The following is a 24,798-nucleotide window of genomic DNA, read 5'->3' as shown; positions in this document are numbered from 1 at the left end:
TAACACTACGGGCAATTTAGCATGGCCAATTCACCTGACCCGCATATCTTTGGACTGTGGGAGGAAACCGGAGCACCCGGAGGAAACCCACACAGACACGGGGAGAACGTGCAAACTCCACACAGTCAATTGCCTGAGGCGGGAATTGAACCTGGGTCTCTGGCACTGTGAGGCAGCAGTGCTAACCACTGTGCCACCGTGCCGCCCACCGATTCTCCCTGCCTAACATGTTTATGGCCCTCAGACCTTCAAACACCCTCAGCCTTCTCTGCACTAAAAAAAATTTGCACCCCATCTAGGCCCTCTTCAAAGCTGAATTGCTCCAGCCAAGGCAAATCTCCTCTACACCTTTTCCAGTGTGATCACATTCTTTCTACTGTGCTCAGAACTGCAATCAGTACTCCAGCTGTGGCCTAACTAACCTCATATACAGCTTCATCATAATCTCCTTGCTTTTCTGTTTAATTCCTTGACTCATAAAGGTAAGTATCCCACATCTTGACCACTTTATCTACCTATCCTGCTGCCTGACCTATGGACATGTACATTAAAGTTTTCTTTACTTCCTCGACTTCTACTGTTCAATGTATACTCTCTTGTATTGTTGACCCTCTCACAATGTCTCATCTCTCACTTTTCAGGATTAAATTTCATCTATTTTTTTAAAACGTTACTTGTGGGATGTGGCCGTCGCTGGCTGGCCCTCATTTATTGCCCATCCCTAGTTGCCCTTGTGAAGATGATAGTAAGCTGCCTTCTTGAACTGCTGCGATCAGTAGGCCCACAACATCCTTAGGAATTCTAGTGGCAATGAAGGAATGATGGTGCAGTTTCAAGGCAGGATGATGAGAGGGTTAGAGGAGAACTTGTCGGAGGTGGTGTTCCTACGTATCTGCTGCCCTTGCCATTCTAGAGGAAGTGATCATGTGTTTAGAAGGTACAGACTAAAGATCTTTGGTGAATTTCTGTTGTGCATCTTGTGGATGTTACAAATGCTATTGCTGAGCATTAGTGCAGAATGACTGAGCATCTATGAATGTGATGCCAATCAGCTGGGCTGCTGTAGTGCGTGTGTTGTCAAGTTTAGGCCATTGGCAATTGGACCATTGTCAGTCCTAAGCAACGACAGGATGTAATGCCACATTGGCATATTGCACATTACAGGAAGGTAACACTCCCTTAGAAAGGGTTCTAAGAAATTCCCTGAGCAAGATTTCTTGAGTTGTAATTTCATCAGTCTTTTAACTGAAATTTTACTACTTTAGCAGATTAAACGTTGAGGTCAGTCTGAAGGAAGTGTGAGAGATTGAATAGCTTGTGTTAAATCATTCCTTGAATCTGCGTTGAATCTATCACAGGTACACTGAATTATTTAAAAGAAAAACATAATGAGCTTAAGTGTGTTAATGTGATTAATAAAGCATGTCAAAAGTTTTAGATTTGAATGCTAACTATGTTCACTCAAGTATATTTGCATGATTTTCATGCAGCAGCACATTGTATTGTTGAAGAGCTGTTCAATGGTATAAGTGAATCTAGTGAAGAATACTAAATAGGTATCTTCACATAGTAGGCTCATATCTTACAGTGATAGTGTTCACATTCTTCAGTATAGTCTCACTTTCAGCCACTGGCATTAATTATCATTATTAACCTCACTAACCATCATGACATGGATCTGAAACAATAATCTAGAATTAGCCAATACATAGGATTGTAGGCTTAGGCCTCAACATTGGTTGCTGCACAATAACATCCTTCTGCAACTTAACCATCTGCAGCCATTGGTTATAGTGTTTGAGCAGTCGATTCATCTGTACAGTGATGATGAGCAGAATCAAGCATTCTGTCCCTCACTGAGGAGCAAGGGCTACCTCAGAAAACTGTCAGCCAACTGATTGAGGAACACCTCTGCAGTCCCAGCAATGCCAACAGTTGGAGGATAAAGTAAGTCGCAGAAGGTCTGGTGATCCATATTGAAATCTGGTGTCACCCCCACTGATACAATTTCCAGGAGCTTTAATGGAATAAAATTTCTAATAGTCAGCAGGTAACCTGTTGCTAACTTCACTGAAATCAAATAATTACTGTAGTTCCTATCATGAGATGTATATCTTTTTCTTGAATGCTGCTGGCTATCAAGGATTAGCTGCTCATTTACACACCAGACAGCTCCACTGGGATCAGTAGCCCCTGGTGGTGTTGTACTGACATCAGTGATGGATCATCTGGATAGGGAGGGAGGTGGGAGTGGGGATAGGGCTGGGAATTATTGTTTTGAAAATCTTCTCCATCACTGATCTTTAGCTGACTGGCCAGTATTACTTGCAGGCTTTCTTTTTATACCCTGCAATTCTTTAGTCGTTGTTTTCAGGGGAATTGGAAATTACGGCCAGTGTGTCTGTAATTTCCATCTTTACTGTCCTTTACTGTTCTTTGATGCATTTCATTTAGTTCTTATGATTTAATAATTTTAAGTGGAACCAAACTATCCAATACATCTTCTTTGTTAATTATTCCATGCGTACTGATTAAAGACTTAGTAGCCATCTAGGTTTGTTCAATGCACTCGCATAAGTTGTATGATCCTTTGATATTTTACTTATAAATTCTGTGCCCGATGTACTCTCTCTCACTAGCTGCTTAAGGAGCAGCTCTAAAAACTTACAGTTTCAAGTAAACCTGCCGGACTATAACCCAGTGTCAGGTGATATTTGACTTTGTCCATTGATAGAAGGGATGTAGATGTCAGTGACAGGGATGGCTATCTGTGACACCCCACAGATTCCGCAGATAGGCATAAAGTGTCCCAATCAAAATACTGCAATAAAACTCGACACAGTTCAGATAGAATACTGAGGTTTATTGTGGGTTGAGGCCATTAGGTGGTCCTGAACTGATGATTTAAGGGACTCACTAGGCTACTTAGCTGTCTCAAAGCTGTCAGTCCTGGATTTAAGTCCAAAGTTGGGAAGAAAGCTTTTGGGATTTCCTAACACAATCCTGCTGGATTTTTTTTAGCCCTTCTGCCTCAAATCTCGGTCTGGATATCTGCATTAATTCAATCCTTTTAGCACCAGAACCAGGATGGAGTTCAGGGTGCAGGTCTGGTACTGGGGTCGGGAAGAGAGGATGTAAGTATATAAGAAGCTTGGGGAGGTGGGGTTTGGAATTGCAAGGGTTGGTATTTGTGATGGATAGGCCAGGAGGGACAAGGTTGTGGGTGATGGTGGTGGTGGTGGTTGGTGGGGTGTTGGCCGAATTGGAAAAGAGGATCCCGAGAGAAGCATCTCTTCATTTCCCTGCCAAGGCTTGAGTTGGACAACCAGTCAGGCCTTCCCCTTTCTTGACATTAATAAAGAAGACATATTAGACAGTTTGGTTCCATTTAAACAGTGGTGAACACTGTTGCCTCATTGCGCCAGAGACCAGGGTTCAATTCCTGCCTCAGGCAACTGTCTGTGTGGAGTTTGCACGTTCTCCCCGTGTCTGTGTGGGTTTCCTCCTGGTACTCCAGTTTCCTCCCACGGTCAAAAAATGTGTAGGTTAGGTGAATTGGCCATGCTAAATTGCCCTTAGTGTTAGGTGAAGGGGTAAATGTAGGGGAATGGGTCTGTGTGGGTTGCTCTTTGGAGGGTCGGTGTGGACTTGTTGGGCCAAAGGGCCTGTTTCCACACTGTAAGTAATCTAATCTAATCTAAAAACAATTGATGAATCATGAGAAACAAATAAAATGCATTCAAGAAAAGAGAGATGAATGAGTGCTGCCCTCAGGGCCCCCTTTCCCAATGCTGCCTCTATACTAGAACTATTCATCTATTGCCATTCCACCACCTTTTCATTATAGGCCTCTGGATTTTTGCTGTCCAGGTAATGATGAAATTCTCTTTTGAAAGCCACAGTTAAATGCCTCTCCTTCATCCACAGGCAAGGCATTCCAGATCCTAATCATTGGCAGTGCATAAAGCTATTTTTCAAGTTGGTTAAATATAACTTCCCATAACAAATCCATATTGGCTTTCCTTACTTAACTCACATTGGCACAAGTAAAGTTGACTTGAGTTATTGTGTTGAAAATCTTCTCTATCACTGTTCTTAAGCTGACTGGCCAGTATTACTTGCAGGCTTTCTTTGTATACCCTGCAATTCTTTAGTCTTTGTTTTCAGGGAAATTGGAAATTATGGCCAGTGTCTTTGTAATTTCCATCTTTACTACCCTTTACTGCTCTTGGATGCATTTCATCTAGTTCTTATGATTTAACAATTTTAAGTGGAACTAAATTATCTGATACATTTTCTTTGTTAATTATTTTGTTAAATAATAACTGTGGCTGTTTCACTAAATCACTCCGTTTCAAGTATTTATCCAATCACCTTCTGATAATTATTATTCCGTCTGCTTCTACCACCCTTTCAGGAAAAGTTACAATTACATTCAAATGTCTGAATGATCTCCATTTCTCATCGTGACTAGCATGTAGTAGGCAGCGATTCAAAAGCACAGCTTACCAATGCCAACCAAGGGCAGTTAGGGACAAGCAATAAATGGCTAGCCAGCCAGCAATATCCACATTCCATGACTGAATAAAAAAACTTCCCCCTTGCTCTGGACAGATGCAAAGTACAGGTAAAATTTCTCAGAACTGGTTGCTTAGAAACCTGAGTTATCTAAAAATCAGACATTTTCAGAATGTACAATGAAACATATTAATAAATATTTTCTCAATCAAAATGAAACTGTACAGACAATTTGGCTGTACGCTGCATGACATCAGATTTGTTATCTATTTTCTGTTGCTCACTGTTCTGTTCTCATGTTCTGAGTGACCCTTGACCCCGCCTGACCTGGATTGACCTGAATCACTCGCTTTCAGTTAATAACTGCAGCTAAATACGCAGAAAAGAAATACAAACTTATTGCTGTTAATGATAGAATTGTTTGGAATAATATTTATTAACATAACCGTCACAAACAGACAATGAAAGAATGTACAAATAATTTCCTTCATACAAGACTTATAATACAAAAGCATCAAATATTACTTCACCATATCTTCATCATTATTTCCTTCACTTTTGACCAGGATTTATAACATTTGGTACTCAAGCGGTTTTGGCAAAATCACACATGTGATTAAGACCAAAGGCACATCCAAAGAAATAATAACTGTGGCTGTTTCACAAAATCAGTCCGTTTCAAGTATTTATCCAATCTCCTTCTGATAATTATTATTCAATCTGCTTCCACCACGTTTTCAGGAAAAATTACAATTACATTCAGGTAACAAAACATTCCAATAAGAAGGTATTAACACCAACGGCTAAATATACAGAAAATTATTATAAATCATTATACAATTTTAGCATAATATAGTTAGGTGGAATTAAATTGCTTACCCTTTTGAAATAAATTTTGACTAATTTCAAATGAGCAGGTTATGGTAAAATACCAAAATAAAGACAAAAATGTAATATGAAACAATCCTCGTCATTTCTAGCTAATTTCTAATTAGGAATCTTTATTTGTGTTTAATGTTTTCCAACAAAATTTATTTTCCAATATTTTTATGTATTAACAGATAAAAGATTTGTTGAACACATTGCAACTGTATCCTAATTTACATCTATTGAAGTGATGAAAGCAACTAGCATTTATGAGCAAGGATCATCCCTGAAATGTTGGCCTTCTTTTTAATTTCACGTATCACTGTGTTCTGTTTTTACACCAAATTCACAGAATAGGCAGGTTTCCTTTTATGTTCTACTATTTATATATCTTTTTATTAAAACCAGTTTTGCCAAAAATATAATTGTGTGTTGCGATAATGGAAAGGACAGACCACAATTAGACCATAATTAATTGAAAATGTTCAACTGCCACCATCATTATGACTGGAAGACTAATGTCATGGAGGTAGATTGAGGCTTACTGAGATATACAAACTATTGTTTCAACATGTATGTCACCATAAATAATGTGGTGCTTTACTTCATTTCCCCACATCGGAATGAAACATGATCACGCATGTGAGCTATACAGGCATGATACTAACAGTTACTAAGATCTATTTCTAAGTGAAGATGCATATCTTGATGATAACACTTATTTGTATAAATATATTTTTATGACTTTTACTTTATATTATCAAACATGGCAGAATTAGTGAATTATTACTATTCACTGTTTGTAGGATTGTCACCCGCCAACCAGCTTCATATCAGGTCTTTTTAAAACAACAATGTAAAATGTTACTTGGATAAGCAGAACTAATAACTATAAAAGTACAAAAATTTCCAATCTCCCATATTCCTTTTAATGAAAGGAAAATTCTAGTTATTATTGCATTAGACCCACTGCTACATATATCAAACATAATGGGAAATTATCCACATGTAACACATTGTGAATATTATTGCTTGTATTCTATGACTTTATGCTGGTGCTGCACATATCTTTGTTGTATGCTGGTTCGAAAACATTCTGTCAGTGGGAGTTTGCCATTAGTCAAGCTTGTTCTTCACTTGTTCAAAAATCTGCATCACTCTTACTGCTGGAACACATCCTTCTCTTAGGATTGTGATTCCTTCTGAAGAAAGTAATTTATTTTTGTTAGAAACAGAATAATCATACCCAAAACCCATAACAATTATGACTGAAGTAGCAATTACTTTAGGAAGCATTCATTACAGAGTTATTGAAAACTCCATATTAAAACTAACAATATTTTTTTAAAAAGACATGGTCATGTGTAAAGGTTGATGCTCAGCTTATATTAGTTAATGGATAAAATTAATTTACAGTTCTATTTCTGTGATGGACCTGTGGCTTATCAAGTTAAGTTATATCAGGCTGACTGGCAGAAGTACTGACCTGTACTTATAAAAACAAAATAATCATTGAGAAAATTGCTTAGCACGAGATGTGACAGCTATATACGAAACTGACTGAACTGTAAACCCATCATATATTTCAACTACCACATTGTAAACATATCAGAACTAAAATGTGATTTAAAGAAATAAGTATGTATGTAAAACTTAGTGTGCAAACTACTGTGGCTTTTCTCAGATACAATCAGTTTAAACAGCAGATGAAAGAAAAAAATAACTAAAAATCTGGATACCTTCATCAATCTTAGTACAGTTGATGACAGTGGAAGCAACCAATTCATTAGAGTTTCCGTCACATAAAACAGCATCAATTTTGTGCCCCAGGCGTCTATTGATAAAATGATAATGTAAAACATTGAAAAATGCATTTACCAAGAAATAAAACAACAAATAATTCCATGGCAATACTTGAATACATACGAGATAACCATGTCATGGTGAATGCTATCAGGCTCCCCACTCGGATTGGCTGATGTAATGGCTAATGGTCCAGTCATGTTCACGAGATGAGCTGTCACAGTGTGGTCAGGAACACGAATCATGATGCTCTCCTTGGTACCAACATGGTCATATGCAGCACCAATACCTTTAAAAAAGGAAAAAATATGATTTATCAGATACTATTCTCATTTCCATTCTTACTCATGAGCTGATGTAAACTGGCTATTTGAATAAGGATGAACAGATATTTCAAAATGCTCTACTACTTGTGATGCATACCTAGTTTCTTCAGCCATTCTCCTTTCTTCACAATGCAACTCATCCCTCCAGGGTAGACATGGTTCATAAATTCCCAGAGCAAGGGGCTGAATGGAGGATGCACTGCAGAAAGCTGATCAAGGCTGGAGATACAGATACAAATAGGCTTCTCAGAAGGACGCTCCTGTAAAATCACAGACATCAATTATATGCACCAAATGACTGACAAGTGCACATTGAAGGAAAATGATATTACAGACTAAAAATAAAATGCTTTAAGAATCATTTCTGAGTATTTATGCCTCACTGCATTTGCCAGCCTTACCTTTATGTTGTAGATACCTTTAATAGCCTCTGGGTGTTTACAGGAAGCTGCCAAAGCATACACAGTATCCGTTGGGATGCCACACACACGGCCAGAATCTAGGATTTTTGCAATAGTCTGTAGACCACTGGTTTTCCGTGAAGAAGCAATGGAACAAGGCAAAGGGTCTTGATCTTTCTTTTTGTTTGTTCCTGCCTATGATTTATGTATGAAAGTATAAAACATGTCAGAAACATAATCGTTTTTAATTGAATTATTATAATGCAAATGACCACACTGTCCTTCAGTGTTGTTTATATTTAAATAAAGGAGTAGAACATCCCTATTCTGTCCCTTGTAAACAAAACTAGAATGAAAATTGATGAACAATTGGAAAGTTATGGGAATTTGGAAGCCATCTCAAATTTTAAATAGTGTTCATGAACAGTTTATTAACTGCCAAGGAAGTGAAATGCATATGTATGATTCCTGACAGTTTATCCTTTAACTTGTGGGTCTTTTTTGTGGTATTGTTCACAGAAGCACAGATGCTAGGTTATTTCATCCTGGCAGGAGTATTGTCTTTCATTTAAGATCATAATGTAACTACTATAGATAGGTCAATGCAAGTTTAATTGCTACTTTGTGACAAGTTTGTAAAGTTGTGGATGCTTGGAAATGTTGAACTTTGTGTAGGGATAACAAATGCATTACGTGATGGTTAAAAATTAATTTTGACAGATTACTGTCTAATATCAGAAGTATAATGGATTCTATCAAAATCTATAAAGGCACACACATATAAAAAAAAATCCTGTTGGCATTCTTTCAACATTAGACCTCATATTACAAAAGTATTGTTTATTTCTCAAATACGTCCATAATATTAATCTAATAAGATTTACCACAATAAAGAAAGAAAATGTTTGAATGCTTACAGAATGCCCACACATTTATAGCATTAGATAAAGTCTTGTATCCCCATTCACATTCTGTCTACATGTCCTATTGTAAATTCTCACTCCTACATTTACAATAGAAATGAGCTACATTACACTGCCTTCCACATATAAAGCCCAATAATTTCTCACTTCCTCAGTTCATTTTGCACAGCAACTCTTAAGTTTTAATCAGTTTAACTAACTAGTTTTGACATAAACAAGAATGTGAAATAAAAATTAAAATAAAACAGAATGTATGACTTTAAAGCAAGGATCTGAATCATTTTTACATGCACTGGTCCACTTACTTCTATTGATATAATCCCATTTGAATGGAAGACCAGAGCAGTACATTGAAAAATAATCAACATTCAAAATGAATAGCCATCATGTAGCATTTACCCTGAAGAGGGGGTCACCCAGAGGAATTAGTTGCTTCCCAAACATATGGTTGGCAAAAGAAGCTGTTGTTCCATAAACGCAGACAAGACTGATCAACGCCAGCATTACACCTGCAGGAAAAAAAAATGAGGAAAAAACCATAAGTGCTCTTTTGGCTATAAAATAAAAATGCTAAAATTGAAATATTTTGAACTAGTGTTAAACCTTCCAAAGGAAGAGGCAGTTGCTCCAGGGTGAATAGTAGAAAGCAAATGATTATCACTTCCATAATGACTGTGACTAGGAGAAGCACCACATCTACATGAATAGCTGTGAAAGAGAGAAAAAAAATAAATTTATTCCTCATGGACATCAAGTATTGAAGTACACAAACTGAGAAGAATTATGATTAAAGCACTCACCCAAGATAACCAGAAACATGTTGACAATAAGGAAAGCTATGGCTCCTGCAGTGAATCCACCATCAGAATTGGGATCAATGTTTAACAAATGACCTGCATAAAACACATAATTTTGAAACTCCATACAGTCAGAAGTGAATATAAACATTTGATATTATGGTTAATAGTATGAGAAAGTTGAGCAAGAAATTATCAATGGAAATTTTCAGTCTACTGACAGTTAAGAGTTGACTTGATGTGAGAGATGATTTGTGTGAAATTTTAATACATTTCTAACTACTTCCTTCATTTCAATTTTGTTATTATTCTGCGCTAAAATGGCACAATGATTTGTTTTTAGTGAGAAGAATGTTTAAGCATTCATAAAACATTTCCAGAATGAGGAAGAATTGGTCTTTCAAGATGATTGCGTAACATAATTATATGAATTGTAGCACAATGCAAAATCCTTCAATTCTTGTACATGAAATTTGAATATAAAGCCAGAGACCCAGGAATTGGCACACAGGGAACGATGACATAATCTGAAGATTTTGTCCATGCCCTTCTTCATGTGCTTCCTAATAGTAACACAACACAAAAAAAAACCTGCTCACTGATCTGAATAATATGTAGCAACATATTTTATGGTGTCTGGCTTTGTATTATTTATGTGGTATGAGATTTTTAAGCTAGAAATGTCATGCAGAAGTAAATGATAGTTAAAGATTACATTGGGTTGCTATAATCAAATGTAAATTTAAGCACCGACTGAAAGGGAAGTATATACATGCACATTGTCATTCCTTTGACTGTCAATAATTTAAATAGAGTAGGAATATTTTTTTAAAAGTTATGATTTTCTACTGGGTACATTGACAACACAATACTAGATTAACCTTGCTATAAAATTGGAAAATGATGTAATGTTTAGAAAAACAATAAAGATGTGTTCACAGTCGGTTCTGATATAAGGCGATAGTTCTGTTCCCATGCAATCCTGCGTTATAAGAAAATTGCGTGATGGAACACCATTTAAACCAATGGGACTGGAAACCCTTTACAGCTAATACTGGTAAGGGAAGTTTGTGTTCTATAAATAATGGTTGAAATTCTTCAATCACGTTATCGCAAATTTGTGTTGAAGAAATGTGCTTTATGGCAGAACCGACTGGATTTGTTTACATTTGAAGATATACCTGCAAATCGAAGCCAGGTCCACGTTGCCCAGATAGCTGCATAACAGAAGGGTAACACCGAGCCAAAGCGCCTTCCTCCACGAACTTGAATCCTCGACACATAGAGCTGGATCAGAGTCCCAGGGATCAGAACCCAAGGAATAGTAAGATGAGCTTGGGCCTTGTCCATGTTTGCACTCTGAATGGCAGACAGGGCTGCAAGCCCATTGCAAATGTAGAAAAGGGCATCTGGCAGCTGCACACTAGTAAAAACTGGGAGCTCATCAGCTTTGCTGAACCGCTGTTTTAGGGCAAACAGAACATTCTGGAATGATTTTGAAGACAGCATTTCAGTTCCAATAGGAATCAATGCCTTTTCCGCTATGGAGTTGATCAGGCTGGAAAATGTTGCATAAAGGGAGAGGACTGTATACATTGAGCAAACTGCCCCAAAAAATCTGTAATATGATACAGTGTTAATCTGAGGAATAGTGGAGATCGTCAGAAGAACAAAAAAACCATTATGGATTATTTCAAGTTTGTTTCTGTTTAGAGATAGTAGCAATATAATCAACGATGTGACCACGAAAAACCAATCTCCTGTCATCCTGGCTCTGCTGCTATCTAAATTATTAACATTGATGAGGACGGATAAAATAAACTCCTCCCAGGACTTCACAAGCCAATACATACTATGGACACAGTATTTAGTCGCAAAGTAGACATCGTTGCGTAAATAACCATAGTAGCTTGCATAAAGCTGCGCAATAGAATTGATGCTGACCCACACAGCTCCTACATAAAATGATTGGATGTACCCGAAGCAGTAAAAAGCAAAGATAAAGGGAGAAATCACACTACACAAATTACCAAGTGCCATTGGCTCTGCATATTTAGTGTTCTTCTTTTTCTCTTCACCACTAGCCTTAGCAGATGATTTATTAGCTGTCCCTAGAAGCAGCACATTGAATAATGAATTGCCAAACCCTGGAAGGATGTACCTCTGGGTAACTCCCTTTAAAAGCAGAGCAATGGCTCCATAAAGCCCAAAGACTGTAATCACTAGTTCAAATATTCCTGATAATATTAAAGCCCATTGGCTAAAGAGACCCACAGCTTCAAAAATGAGAGTAAGTGTTATGGCCCCAAAGACAAAAGGCATGATGTAATTTGCTGTAGCTGAACAGAATGACAGAGTAAATGCAACACTGATGTAGGCTACCAGCCCTGCAACAGCTGATTCACTAATCGGAGGCAAAGGCACATCTGAACTATCAATTGCAACACTGGTGTTTTGTAAATCCACTGCATTTGAGGTGACATTAAGAGGAGAGTTTGCTCCCAAAATGATCCGAGTTGCCCCAAAGCTGCTCCACAAAGCTGAAAATGCTATAAAGGCTGTGCCTCCCAGATGATCATACTTTCTGAAGGACATCAGTCCAGCAACAAGTTGTGTCACACCACCAATCAAAACAAGGTGAACACCTATAAAACAGAGAATGGAATCTTTAATAGTATTGGTTTCTTGGATAATTTGCTTAAGATATCAAATAAATAGACTTCAAGCTTATTTCATTACTGACCACTATAAACTTTAAAAATGTCAAAAAGTAATACTTTCATAAGGGTTTTGGGTTGATGAGACTTTTCAAAAACAATCATTCAAAATCTCTGAGAGTTTGTTAATATTGCAGTTTAGCTTTGTTGATAAATACTTCCTGTTTTTCAACATCCTTGTGCTTCTGTCTAACATGGATTCTGACTGACCTCAAGAACTTAGATGGTGGGTCTTCAGAAATGCCAGAAATTTGGTCATGTTCTGTTTATGCCATTTCTGGACAGATTCACAGATCAGCTGCTGTGTCAAGGTGCTGGGATTACTACTATCAAAGTTCTTGCCAAAGTTGCAATCCTAATATATGCATGTATTGCTTCCAGAGTAGCAACCAGATTCTAGGAATATTAATTATTGCACATGATCTATTAATCTTTCCCTTGGTTCCTTTGGAATCTGAATATACGACTGGCATTTCTTTACGAATCTCTCTTTATTTTCCCTAAATACATCAATCACCTGACAATTAATTCAAAAATGGGCTAAGAATTGGCATGTGTTTTTACACTATTTACAAAATATAATATTTCATATCAGTTTAGAAATCCTACAATCCTAAACCATTTTCCTGAGTAATGCTTGCTATAAAACATCTCAAACTTTTTTTGCATGATTGAAGTTTAGTGGCTTTTGCGATTCATGCAATATCCGATCATATTTTATGTTGTGTACAGTGATCACGAATCACAGCTGTAGTACACTGTTATTTGTCACTAACCTGCCAAGATGTTTTCAGTTCCACTGGCCAAAATGTTTGTATTGACTTGAGCAAAATTTTGAAGAGCTACAAGGAAGGCACTGATCACATTGGCCAGAAGCCCCAGGACTCCTGGCTCACTGTAAAATACAGCTGCAAAACCTTCCGAGCTAGACATCTTCTTTGAGCCTAAAATGAATTAATAAATTAATGTAGGGATTAAACTACATGCACTTTATGAGTCATATATTCTTAAATGAATTAATTTACAATGAAAATACAAAGCCCACCATGAACTTGAATCTGCATTAATGACAAAATGTATTACTCACAAAAATTATCACTTGTTTTAACAAATGTAGTAATCATAATGGGTGTGAAAAGACTGCATGATCTAATATATAACATCCAAACCTTGCACAATGCCATAAAAATATAGACATGGTAATGTATAAATAGACAAATATGAGCCATCAGTTTTACCTCCTCATAGAGAGGAGTACAGAAGGAGAAGTACAGCACCGAGCTGACAATATTCCATTTCTGAATCATTTTTCCCACAAGTAGCAGGTCGCTTAAGGGCAGTTGAAGACCTATAAAAGCCAATTATCAGAGATTGACAAAAACATTTTCAGGAAGGCCCCAGGTTCTCTGAGGCACTGGGGAATAGGCCAGATGCTTGGACAATGCCTCCTGTCAGCAGGCCCAGGAGTCAGTTCTCCAATCAGGTTTGAGGCTCATCTCACCTGCCTGCATGGATTGAGAAACATTGAAAAGCAATGCAATTTATGTTTTTGACCTGTTTTGTAATGCATTATTACAAATTTTCTGATTTTTGTTTTTCAAAAATTGTTACCATCTGCTGCACTCAACCACCATGGTAATAGTTGCAAAGTGTGGTGCTGGAAAAGCACAGCAGGTCAGACAGCACCCAAGGAGCAGAAGAGTCGATGTTTCAGGCTTATGCCCAAAACATCAACTATCCTGGTCCTCAGATGCTGCCTGACCTGCTGTGCTTTTCCAGCACCACACACTTCGATTCTGACTCTCCAGCATCTGCAGTCCTCACGTTCTCCACCATGGTAACAGCATTCTTCTTATCACCAAGTCTGCATATTGTACTTCTCCTCGCTCAAACATCCTATCCTTTTCCACTCTTTCACTACTCTCTCAAAATTCTTGCTTTCTAGTACCTCACAAGGTCTATCTTGGTTCTCCCTTTGATGACCTCCTTTGTCATCTCCCTGAGACTTGGCAAAGTTTATCTCAATATCTGTGCCTTCAGTTATTTTCTCATAGTAATCATGAACATCCTAAGTTTTTCCTTCTATATGTACTCACAATGAAGGCCAATGTGGGTCAGTGAGAACTGGGGTGAATAAAGAATGGCACTTGTTATGAGCTAAGATGGGGCAGCAGAGTTTTGGATAGTACAGGTTTACGGAGAATAAAATGTGGATACCATCCATGACTGCACTGGAATAGTTAAACTGAGATGGGGTAAAGTCACACTATATTTCTGGGGGAAAATATAAGGTTTTCCTGATGGCACTAATAAGACATCAGAAGTTGAACTCTAGTTCAAATGGGACCTTAAGGATGGGAACAAAATGGCTTAATCTCAGACTGTTATCAAGGGTAGGGATGAAGTTGGATGCCCTGGACAGAATTTGGACTTGGGGACTGAATACAATGGTTTCAGTCTTCCCAATATTTATCTGTAAATTCCAGCTTATCAATGCTGGATACTGGATATGCAGCCTGATAGCTTAGCAACAGTAGAGGAGTTGAGTGGGGTGATGCTAAGATAGAGATGCTGTTAAAACATGTATGTGAAAACTAACCCTATGTCTTTGGACGAAAACAATTAAGGTTGGAGATCAAAGCAGTTCAGACAACATTCATGGAGAAAGGGCAAATTAATGTTTCAAGTCCAGATGACTCTTCCTCAGAGCTGGTGAAGTGTAGGGGGGAACCATTTACACTTCATTTCACTTCTGATGAAGAATCATCTCCATTCGAAACATTAGCTTGCTCTCTCTCCATGGATGCTGTCTGTGTCACTGTGATCTCCAGCATTGGTTGTTGTCAGTACAGATTCTAGCATCTGCAATACTTTACTCCTCTGTCTACGGAAGAGCTAGAGAGCAGCATTTAGATAAACAGGAGGAGGGGCAAAAGCTAGATCCTTGGGGGACTGAGAATGGTTTCTCTTCCTGCTCATGCAAAGTGATTAATTTGGCTAGAATTAGATAAATAAAAATGGAAACATATTTCAATGGTCTCAACCAGCTGGCCAAAGGTAAGTTGCATCTAAGTTGGACAGTGTGGATAACCGCGTCAAAGGCTGCAGACCGGTCAAGGAAGGAGAAAACGTTTTCGTGTGTTACACTCGCATAGGATGTCATTTATGACTTGATCAGCTTCTTTGATCTGGCTATTGGCCACCTTGGCTAACATATTCTTCTTCAGTTGGCGCTCACCTGTGGAGTGTCATACGTCTATCTACGTGAAAAATGCTGCAACCGAAATTTGTTGTTGACGGAATGTTTGCATTCCTTGAAACAATTAACTCCGCCATCTGTGCATTTGGTTTTAATAGTCAGCCAACCGAGGCTGCATTACACAAATACAGGTTGTTTTCATAAGAGCTTCAGTCACTGGAACTGACAAAAAGTGAATTTAGCAATATTAGAAAACATACATTAGACTCAGTGTCTTAGCTTTAAGAATGTGGCGCCATCTCTTGGTAATGCATGTACAATGTCGGCGCAACGTTGGGTAAACTTTCCTGCATGGTATTCCTGGAGTATCGCCCCCCCCCCCCCCCCCCCCGCCTACTCCGCCAAAACAATAACAGAATAAAGAGTGCTATTATTGCACAATTTCTAAGTACAGCGGGTAAGAACAGAAACACCACTGCTATTGCCGAAAGAAAACAATGCGAAAGATATCCACAGGGGCTGGAATTCTCTGGAGAGACGAGGATGGTTTTTTTCCCTCGTCCTTCCAGACAAGTTCAGAAAACAATTTCGGGGACTCAAACTGGATGTACCTCGGAAGGCCTGCGAACCGAACTGGTGACAGAATCACTAAATCAGTTATTGTCAGTAACAGTCTCTCGGCGATTGCTTTCTGAACGGTGTCGGCTCTCGTTTTAGAAGCGGCGTGTATTAGATACCTCAGATTAACCTGAAATTGTTAATTATTGTTCGTCAATCCTTACTGAATATGATCTCTCCATATTTTATAAATAGACATTTCTAAACACAATAGACAAATAGACACATAATTGTGGACACATATTAAACCGCAGTCAAGTTGACATTAGAAAATTAATATCAAACCGCTAAAGCATTGTTACCGTTGTATGTCTTATCACACATCTTTGAGTTATATTTCAATTTGTCGAAATCATTGATTTTGTATTAAGGTTTATAAAATATAAATCTGATATCATTCATGGGTCACGTAAATCTATCTCTATATGTACTAAATAATATCACATTCATCTTTTAAAACCATTTTGCTTTAGATGTTTGGATAACTGAATTCCTGAGATATCAACGCATAACATATAATCGAACGAATGTTAATGTTGCTTACATGCACTGTCCTTGAGGCACCTTCTTCGCTGTTATTTTAAACTATCGTGCCTCTCAGTTTTATAGGAGTTGGCATTGATGAAGGAAACAGCAGGTACTATGTGACCAGCCCCCAAGGATTTTTCCCGAGCACATTTTTTTTCACTTGACTATCGGTCACAGCTAACTTCCTCATTCGTCAGAGTCGGGGCACCAAAACTAATGTATAGGAGTCAGTATCAATGAAACCACAGAACTGGAATAAGGAAAAAATATAGGTTCTACGCCATTCGTTGAGTGACCATTTCTCAACTGTTTTCACATTTTATTCGTCGATAAACTATAAAACAATTTGTAATTCGTTTTTTAAAGAACATATCGAGTCTGCAACAGATGGAGTTTCATTTAAAAGAGAAATATTATTGCGAGGCTATAGAAAATGTTTCATCTGCTTTTATTAGTCAACGGGGAATGAATATTTACGTCATATTCTTATGAATGAGAACTTCAGGTGACTGCTAAGATGGACCGTGCGAGTTACACTATTCACATTATTTAGATCAACTTTTTCAAACGGGAATGATTAGAAAGTCAAATTTGTATAAGTAATCCTTAGAAGAACGATTTACTACAATAAACAATTTTATGGCCCTTGGTTATAATACAGTGAATGACGTGGAGTAGAAACAATGCAAAGCACGGCAGATTTCGAAACCTTTGAGGAACAGGAGAAAAGCGAGGCAAATAGAAGGCTGATTACCAGGGAGAAATCTCCTCCAGAAACTGCAGAAATTCTGCTCCTCGATTAAATAACGCGGACAGGACTAACTAAGAGGGACCATTACATAAATTGTCCACTTCTGCCCAAAACCAACCTTTGTTTTCCAAGTAGATCATGACCTCACAGTAAATATTAAGATTGTAACCAAAGCATTACTGATGTAATCTGGCCTGGCAATCCTCTCCACTGTAGTCTCAAACTTCATTGTTTTGTGCAATACTCAGCTCACTTCTGCCTTCTCTTCAACATCTACAATAAGATTATCAGATTATACCCATTGTTTTAACCTGGTCTTCTTTCAGAATTATGTTTTATTATCTCTTTCATTTAACTGTGTCTCCACAGGCACACTGAACTCTTCCATTGTACTCCAAAACCTGAACAATTTCCAGTTTTCTGCTTCTTTTTACAATGGAAGTCCAAACCTTCAATACATCTATTCAGTATCTGTGTGACCTGAGAGTTCCATATCTTCCATGATTGGAGGCTCAACCATTCTCCTACATTGGAATAATTTGTTCTCACATTGAACAATTTCCCTTTTTCTTCCACTCCCTTCAAATGAAAGGATTTGCTCTGATAACATCTAAACGGTCCTAATTATTGTTTCTATTTACGTTCCCACCATTCTCCATTATGGGAAAATTGATGATTGCATTAATACCTTTTCCTGTCTTCACTCTGGATACTGGCATTAAATTTGCTTTTCATTTCTGCCAACTCCTGGCTTTCATATGATTCATTTTGACTCATCTTTTGCTTAACTGTTCTGTTTCCAATTTTGGAAACAGACTATTGGCTAATTTCCAATAACACTCAATGATTCCTTCAACGATGTTGACTACATTTCTTCGTATCCCACTTCCTGGTAGGATTATGTTTCATTCTTCCAGTTTGTTAGTCTGTATCACATGTTCTGATGAAAGTACCTTCTATACTTGCACTTTAATTCTTTATTTCTTCAACTGAAGAACCCCTCTACCATAGAAAATAGAGTACTCAATTGCATCCATTTCACTCCCTGTTTTCAGCATAACACCTCCATTTCAGAAGCGTAATGGGTTTCTCTTTAATCCCATCAGCTTTCAATAGATCAACTTCCACCATTTCTCCAACCTCCACCATGATGTCACCAACCTGTTTCTCTCTCTTGACCTTCTACATGATGGTTTCTTGAAAAGGATCTGTGCATGATTAAGACTTCTCATGATTCTGTCAGCTGCTTGTTGAATTGAATTGGATGATCAACTCATGATCATATTGAATGACAGAGCACACTTCAGGGGCTAAATGGCCTATTCCTCCTTCTATTTTCAATGTTTCTATGCTTCTTTTCTCAAGATTGCACAAGATGTTTCCAATGTGTGAATTCAGAACTTTGGCTATAGAATCACTCCACCTTCAAAGCACAATGGGGAGCAAGCTTTAGGTGTGGCATATGGCAGAGAATAGATAGAAAAGGTGGAAACCATCCACACATTCACAGTTTACAGCCAGGCCATAAAGTGTAGAATCAAACAATGGCTTATCAAATTTGCACTGGTACTTTTTTTTTGTAGAGTAATTCATTTAGTCCCACTGTTCTGCATATCCTGTCAATCCTGCAGTTTCCTTTTCCTTCAAAACATTTTTAATACATGCAGATACAGGATTAGCGTGTAAAACAACAGCTCAGTTACTGGTGGTAGAGTCAATATTGAATAACTCGTGGGGTGACATGATGACTCAATGGTTAGGAACCCGGGTTCAATTCCAGCCTCAGGCAATTGCCTGTTTGGAGTTTGCATGTTCTCCCCGTGTCTGTGTGGGTTTCCTCCGGGTGCTCTGGTTTCCTCCCACAATCCAAAGATGTGGTCATCCAAGATGGAGGACGGGAAAAATTTCTGGCTGTAAGAGCTGCTCCTTTTTTTGAGGTATTTTAGGTGTTTGGAGGTGATTTCCTCGAATTCCAGGAGCAGCAGTTACTGTTTTACATGCTGTTGCATTGTTTTGGAACTTTGGGGGAAAAAAGTCAAAACAACAGCAGTTTAAAAGGGAGAAGGGCAGACAAAGGAAGCACATGATGAGGACAATGCAGGAGAGAGAGAGAGAGAGAAAACTTGCACAGTTACCGCCTTTGCTGTTTGAAATTGTGTATCGCTGGACATCAAAGTGCATCTGAGAAAATTAACAAACAGTGAAATTCACAACTAATCTTGGAGGAACTGTTGGGCGAAGTTCACAGCACAGAATTGGATAAGTTAATTGTTGTTTTAAATCTGTCCAATAGAAAGGCTGCAGTAGTGAGTATAGTGGATTCTTTCTTGATTATATGTTTTTGGAGATAAGCCTCTTGATTAAACTTAAAATATAAGCCATAGCTATTAATTTAACCTGGGGCAGTGTTTGTAGAGGAATAAGACGGTGTTATTTTCTGGGTGTGTAGATTGTGAAGGAGCAAAAATGGCCTTTGCAGTGATATGTACTTCTTGTCAGTTGTGGGAGTTTAAAGAGAGTTTAAGGGTTACTGCAGATTATATCTGCCATAAATGCTGTTGGATGCAAATCTTAACAGATCGAGTGGATTGGTTGGAGAGACAAATAGAAGCGTTGAGGAATTTGCAACAGCTACAGTATGTGATGGATGGCAGTTATAGAAAGGGGGGAAAGTCTCAGATACAGTCACATAGATGGGTTAACTCCAGGAAGGGTAAGAGAGGTAGGCAGCTAGAGCAGGAGTCTTTTGTGGATATACCCATTTCAAACAGGTGTGCTGTTTTGGAAAATGTAGGAGGTGATGGATTCTCAGTGGAACGTAGCACAAACAGCCAAGTTTCTGGTATTGAGACTGGCTCCAAAGCAACGAGGGATATGTCAGCTTCCAAGAGATCACTTGTGTTAGGGGATTCTGTAGTCCGAGGTACAGACAGACGTTTCTGTGGCCAGCAGAGAAAAAGCAGAATGGTGTGTTGTTTCCCTGGTGCCAGGATCAAGGATGTCTCAGAGAGGGTTCAGAATGTTCTCACGGGGGAGAGGAGCCAGCAGGAGGTCATTGTCCACATTGGAACCAACGACATTGGAAAGGAAAAGGTTGAGACTCTGAAGGGAGATTATAGAGAGTTAGGTAGAATTTTAAAAAGGAGGTCCTCAAGGGTAGTAAAATCTGGATTACTCCCAGTGCCACAAGCTAGTGAGGGCAGGAATAGAAGGATAGAGCAGATGAATGAATGGCTGAGGAGCTGGTGTATGGGAGAAGGATTCACATTTTTGGATCATTGGAATCTCTTTTGGGGTTGAAGTGACCTGTACAAGAAGGACAGATTGCACCTAAATTGGAAGGGGACTAATATATTGACAGGGAAATTTGCTAGAACTGCTTGGAAGGATTTAAACTAGTAAGGTGGGGTGGTGGGACCCAGGGAGATAGTGAGGAAAGAGATCGATCAGAGACAGCTGAGAACAGAAGTGAGTCAAACAGTCAGGGCAGGCAAGGACAAGGTAGGACTAATAAATTAAACTGCATTTATTTCAATGCAAGGGGCCTAACAGGGAAGGCAGATGAACTCAGGGCATGGTTAGGAACATGGGACTGGGACATCATAGCAATTATGGAAACATGGCTCAGGGATGGGCAGGACTGGCAGCTGAATTTTCCAGGATACAAATGCAACAGGAAGGATAGAAAGGGAGGCAAAAGAGGAGCGGGAGTGGCATTTTTGATAAGGGATAGCATTACAGCTGTGCTAAGGGAGGACATTCCCGGAAATACATCCAGGGGAGTTATTTGGGTGGAACTGAGAAATAAGAAAGGGATGATCACCTTATTGAGATTGTATTATAGACCCCCCAATAGTCAGAGGGAAATTGAGAAACAAACTTGCAAGGAGATCTCAGCTATCTGTAAGAATAATAGGGTAGTTATGGTAGGGGATTTTAACTTTCCAAACATCAACTGGGACTGCCATAGTGTTAAAGGTTTAGATGGAGACGAATTTCTTAAGTGTGTACAAGACAATTTTCTGATTCAGTGTGTGGATGTATCTATTAGAGAAGATGCAAAACTTGACCTACTCTTGGGAAATAAGGCAGGGCAGGTGACTGAGGTGTCAGTGGGGGAGCAATTTGGGGCCAGTGACCATAATTCTATTTGTTTTACAATCGTCATGGAAAAGGATAGACCAGATCTGAAAGTTGAAGTTCTAAATTGGAGAAAGGCCAATTTTGATGGTATTAGACAAGAACTTTCAAAAGCTGATTGGAGGCAGATGTTCGCAGATAAAGGGACGGCTGGAAAATGGGAAGCCTTCAGAAATGAGATAACAAAAATCCAGAGAAAGTATATTCCTGTCAGGATGAAAGGAAAGGTTGGTAACTATAGGGAATGCTGGATGACTAAAGAAATTGAGGGTTTGGTTAAGAAAAAAAAGGAAGTATATGTCAGGTACAGACAAGATAGATCGAGTGAATCCTTAGAAGAGTATAAAGAAAGGAGGAGTATACTTAAAAGGGAAATCAGGAGGGCAAAACGGGGACATGAGATAGCTTTGGCAAATAGAATTAAGGAGAATTCAAAGGGGTTTTACATATATTAAGGACAAAAGGGTAACTAGGGAGAGAATAGGGCCCCTCAAAGATCAGCAAGGTGGCCTTTGTGTGGAGCCACAGAAAATGGGGGAGATACTAAATGAATATTTTGCATCAGTATTTACTGTGGAAAAGGATATGGAAGATACAGACTGTAGAGAAATAGACGGTGACATCTTGCAAAATGTCCAGGTAACAGAGGAGGAAGTGCTGGATATCTTGAAACGGTTCAAGGTGGATAAGTCCCCAGGACCTGATCAGGTGTACCCGAGAACTCTGTGGGAAGCTAGAGAAGTGATTCCTGGGCCTCTTGCTGAGATATTTGTATCATCGATAGTCACAGGTGAGGTGCCAGAAGACTGGAGTTTGGCAAACGTGGTGCCACTGTTTAAGAAGGGCGGAAAAGACAAGCCAGGGAACTATAGACCAGTGAACCTGACCTCGGTGGTGGGCAAGTTGTTGGATGGAATCCTGAGGGACAGGATGTACATCTATTTGGAAAGGCAAGGACTGATTCGGATAGTCAGCATGATTTTGTGCATGGGAAATCATGTCTCACAAACTTAATTGAGTTTTTTGATGAAGTAACAAAGAAGATTGATGAGGGCAGAGCAGTAGATGTGATCTAAATGTACTTCAGTAAGGCGTTCGACAAGGTTCCCCATGGGAAACTGATTAGCAAGGTTAGATCTCATGGAATACAAGGAGAACTAGCCATTTGGATGCAGAACTGGCTCAAAGGTAGAAGACAGAGGGTGGTGGTGGAGGGTTGTTTTTCAGACTGGTCACCAGTGGAGTGCCACTAGGATCGGTGCTGGGCCCTCTATTTTTAGTCATTTACATAAATGATTTGGATGTGAGCATAAGAGATATAGTTAGTAAGTTTGCAGATGGCACCAAAATTGGAGGTGTAGTGGACAACGAAGAAGGTTACCTCTGATTACAACAGATCAGATGGGCCAATGGGCTGAGAATTGGCAGATGGATTCAGATAAATGCAAGGTGCTGCATTTTGGGAAAGCAAATCTTAGCAGGACTTATACACTTAATAGTAAGGTCCTAAGGAGTGTTGCTGAACAAAGAGACCTTGGAGTGTAGGTTCATAGTTCCTTGGAGGTGGAGTCGCAGGTAGATAGGATAGTGAAGAAGGTGTTTTGTAAGCTTTCCTTTATCGATCAGAGTATTGAGTACAGGGGTTGGGAGGTCATGTTGTGGTTGTACAGGATATTGGTCAGACCACTGTTGGAATATTGCATGCAATTCTAGTCTCCTTCCTATCGGAAAGATGTTGTGAAACTTGAAAGGGTTCAGAAAGGATTTACAAGGATGTTGCCAGGGTTGGAGGATTTTTTTTTGTAGATATTTTTATTGAAATTTAACATTTTTGCAAATTTACAAAAATAAACAAAACTCTCAAATACAAACATTGATGTACAATTAAATCATATATACAATAGTCATAATTTAACAAAGAAAAGAGAAAGAAAGAAAACAAAAAAAGAAAAAAAAAGAAACGAAAAAAGAAAGAAAAAAAAACCTCAACTTTCTACTAATCTAACCTATAACTAACCAGAGTGTATACCTAAGTCTCTTACATGCTCGGAATGTATAAACATCAAATATAATAAAACCCGTATTCGCGCAGGATTCCTCTCCCAAGGGGCCCCGGAGTAGCCCGGTCTGAAATCTTCACTAAATAAAAGCCCTTGTTAGGATGGCCGAAATATCTGCATTTATATAATTCAAAAAGGGCTGCCATATTTTATAAAATAATTCAGTCTTTCGGTGCACCATATTTGTGAGGAAGTCAAGGGTGATATATTCCATAATTAATCTGTGCCAATTTGAAAGTCCAGGGGGGCCCCCAGCCACCCAGTTCACCAAAATATTTTTCCTTGCACAGAAAGAGAGAATAGAAAATAGTCTCTTCCCATGCATATCCAGAGATGAGAGGTTCGAAAAGCCCAAAAGGAGAGATACAGGGTCCACCCTAATTTCCGTTCCTAAAATTTCTGTCAGGGTATTTGCCACTTTAGTCCAGTATCTGCGGATTTTCTGACAAGTCCACAGACAATGTACAAGAGTACCCACCTCTATTTTGCATTTAGGACACATTGGAGATGCTCCTGCCTTAAATTTTGCCAGTCGAGCTGGAGCTATATGGGCCCTATGAAGTATCTTTAGTTGGATAGCCTGAGTTCTGTTACAGATAGCAATTCTTCTAGTATTTTCCCAAATGTCATTCCACATATCCTCAGAGATTTCTAGCCCCAAGTCCTGCTCCCATGTTTTAAGCAGGTCATCCATGTCTCCTGAGACTCCATCATGTAGCAAATGGTATATAGTACTAACGGAGGATGCCCCCGCTGGTCGTAAGACATTACGTTCTCTGTCTGATTTATAAAGACTATCTATTAATGTAGTCTTCCTCTGTATATAATCTTGAACTTGGAAGTATCGAAAGAGATCCCCATTAGGTATTCCGAATTTCAGACGCAGCTGCTCAAAGGACATCAGGATCCCATCTTTAAATAGGTCCCCTAAGCATGAGATGCCCCTGGATCTCCAGAGTTTAAAGGTGGCATCTGTAATCCCCGGTTGGAATCCCCATGCGCCTACTATTGGTGCATGGGGGGATGTTTTATGTGAGTTACCCTCATTTTGCCGCATTATATTCCAGGCCTTAATTGTGTTTAATATTATGGGATTTTTACAGTGGTCTGTAATGATTTTCCTCTTATCTGAAAATAAAAGGTTAATAAG

The 24,798-nt window shown here is 38.8% G+C and overlaps 1 protein-coding gene across 3 annotated transcripts; it reads right to left on the bottom strand.

The window, feature by feature from the left end:
* Nucleotides 1–5,573: 5,573 nt before the first annotated feature.
* si:ch211-153b23.3 (uncharacterized) lies at nucleotides 5,574–16,796 on the bottom strand. 3 transcript variants are annotated; one of them, XM_060832249.1, is made up of 12 exons: nucleotides 16,714–16,734; nucleotides 16,163–16,299; nucleotides 13,129–13,296; nucleotides 10,817–12,280; nucleotides 9,639–9,731; nucleotides 9,442–9,546; nucleotides 9,238–9,347; nucleotides 7,916–8,110; nucleotides 7,612–7,774; nucleotides 7,312–7,477; nucleotides 7,125–7,219; nucleotides 5,574–6,587 (listed from the first exon to the last, which is right to left on the bottom strand). In XM_060832249.1, exons 3-12 carry the CDS (start codon nucleotides 13,283–13,285, stop codon nucleotides 6,502–6,504), a joined length of 2,634 nt encoding a protein of 877 aa, XP_060688232.1. In that variant the 5' UTR covers nucleotides 13,286–13,296; nucleotides 16,163–16,299; nucleotides 16,714–16,734; the 3' UTR covers nucleotides 5,574–6,501. The 3 variants fall into 3 exon arrangements, with proteins under 3 accessions (XP_060688232.1, XP_060688235.1, XP_060688233.1); XM_060832252.1 differs by having other exon boundaries at nucleotides 5,574–6,584; XM_060832250.1 differs by lacking the exon at nucleotides 16,163–16,299 and having other exon boundaries at nucleotides 16,714–16,796.
* Nucleotides 16,797–24,798: the final 8,002 nt, after the last annotated feature.

This window comes from Hemiscyllium ocellatum, chromosome 11 (assembly GCF_020745735.1).
Source record: "Hemiscyllium ocellatum isolate sHemOce1 chromosome 11, sHemOce1.pat.X.cur, whole genome shotgun sequence".
Classification (NCBI taxonomy): Eukaryota; Metazoa; Chordata; class Chondrichthyes; order Orectolobiformes; family Hemiscylliidae; genus Hemiscyllium; species Hemiscyllium ocellatum.
Note: the sequence above shows the minus strand (reverse complement) of the source record. Positions and strands in the feature narration are given on the sequence as shown.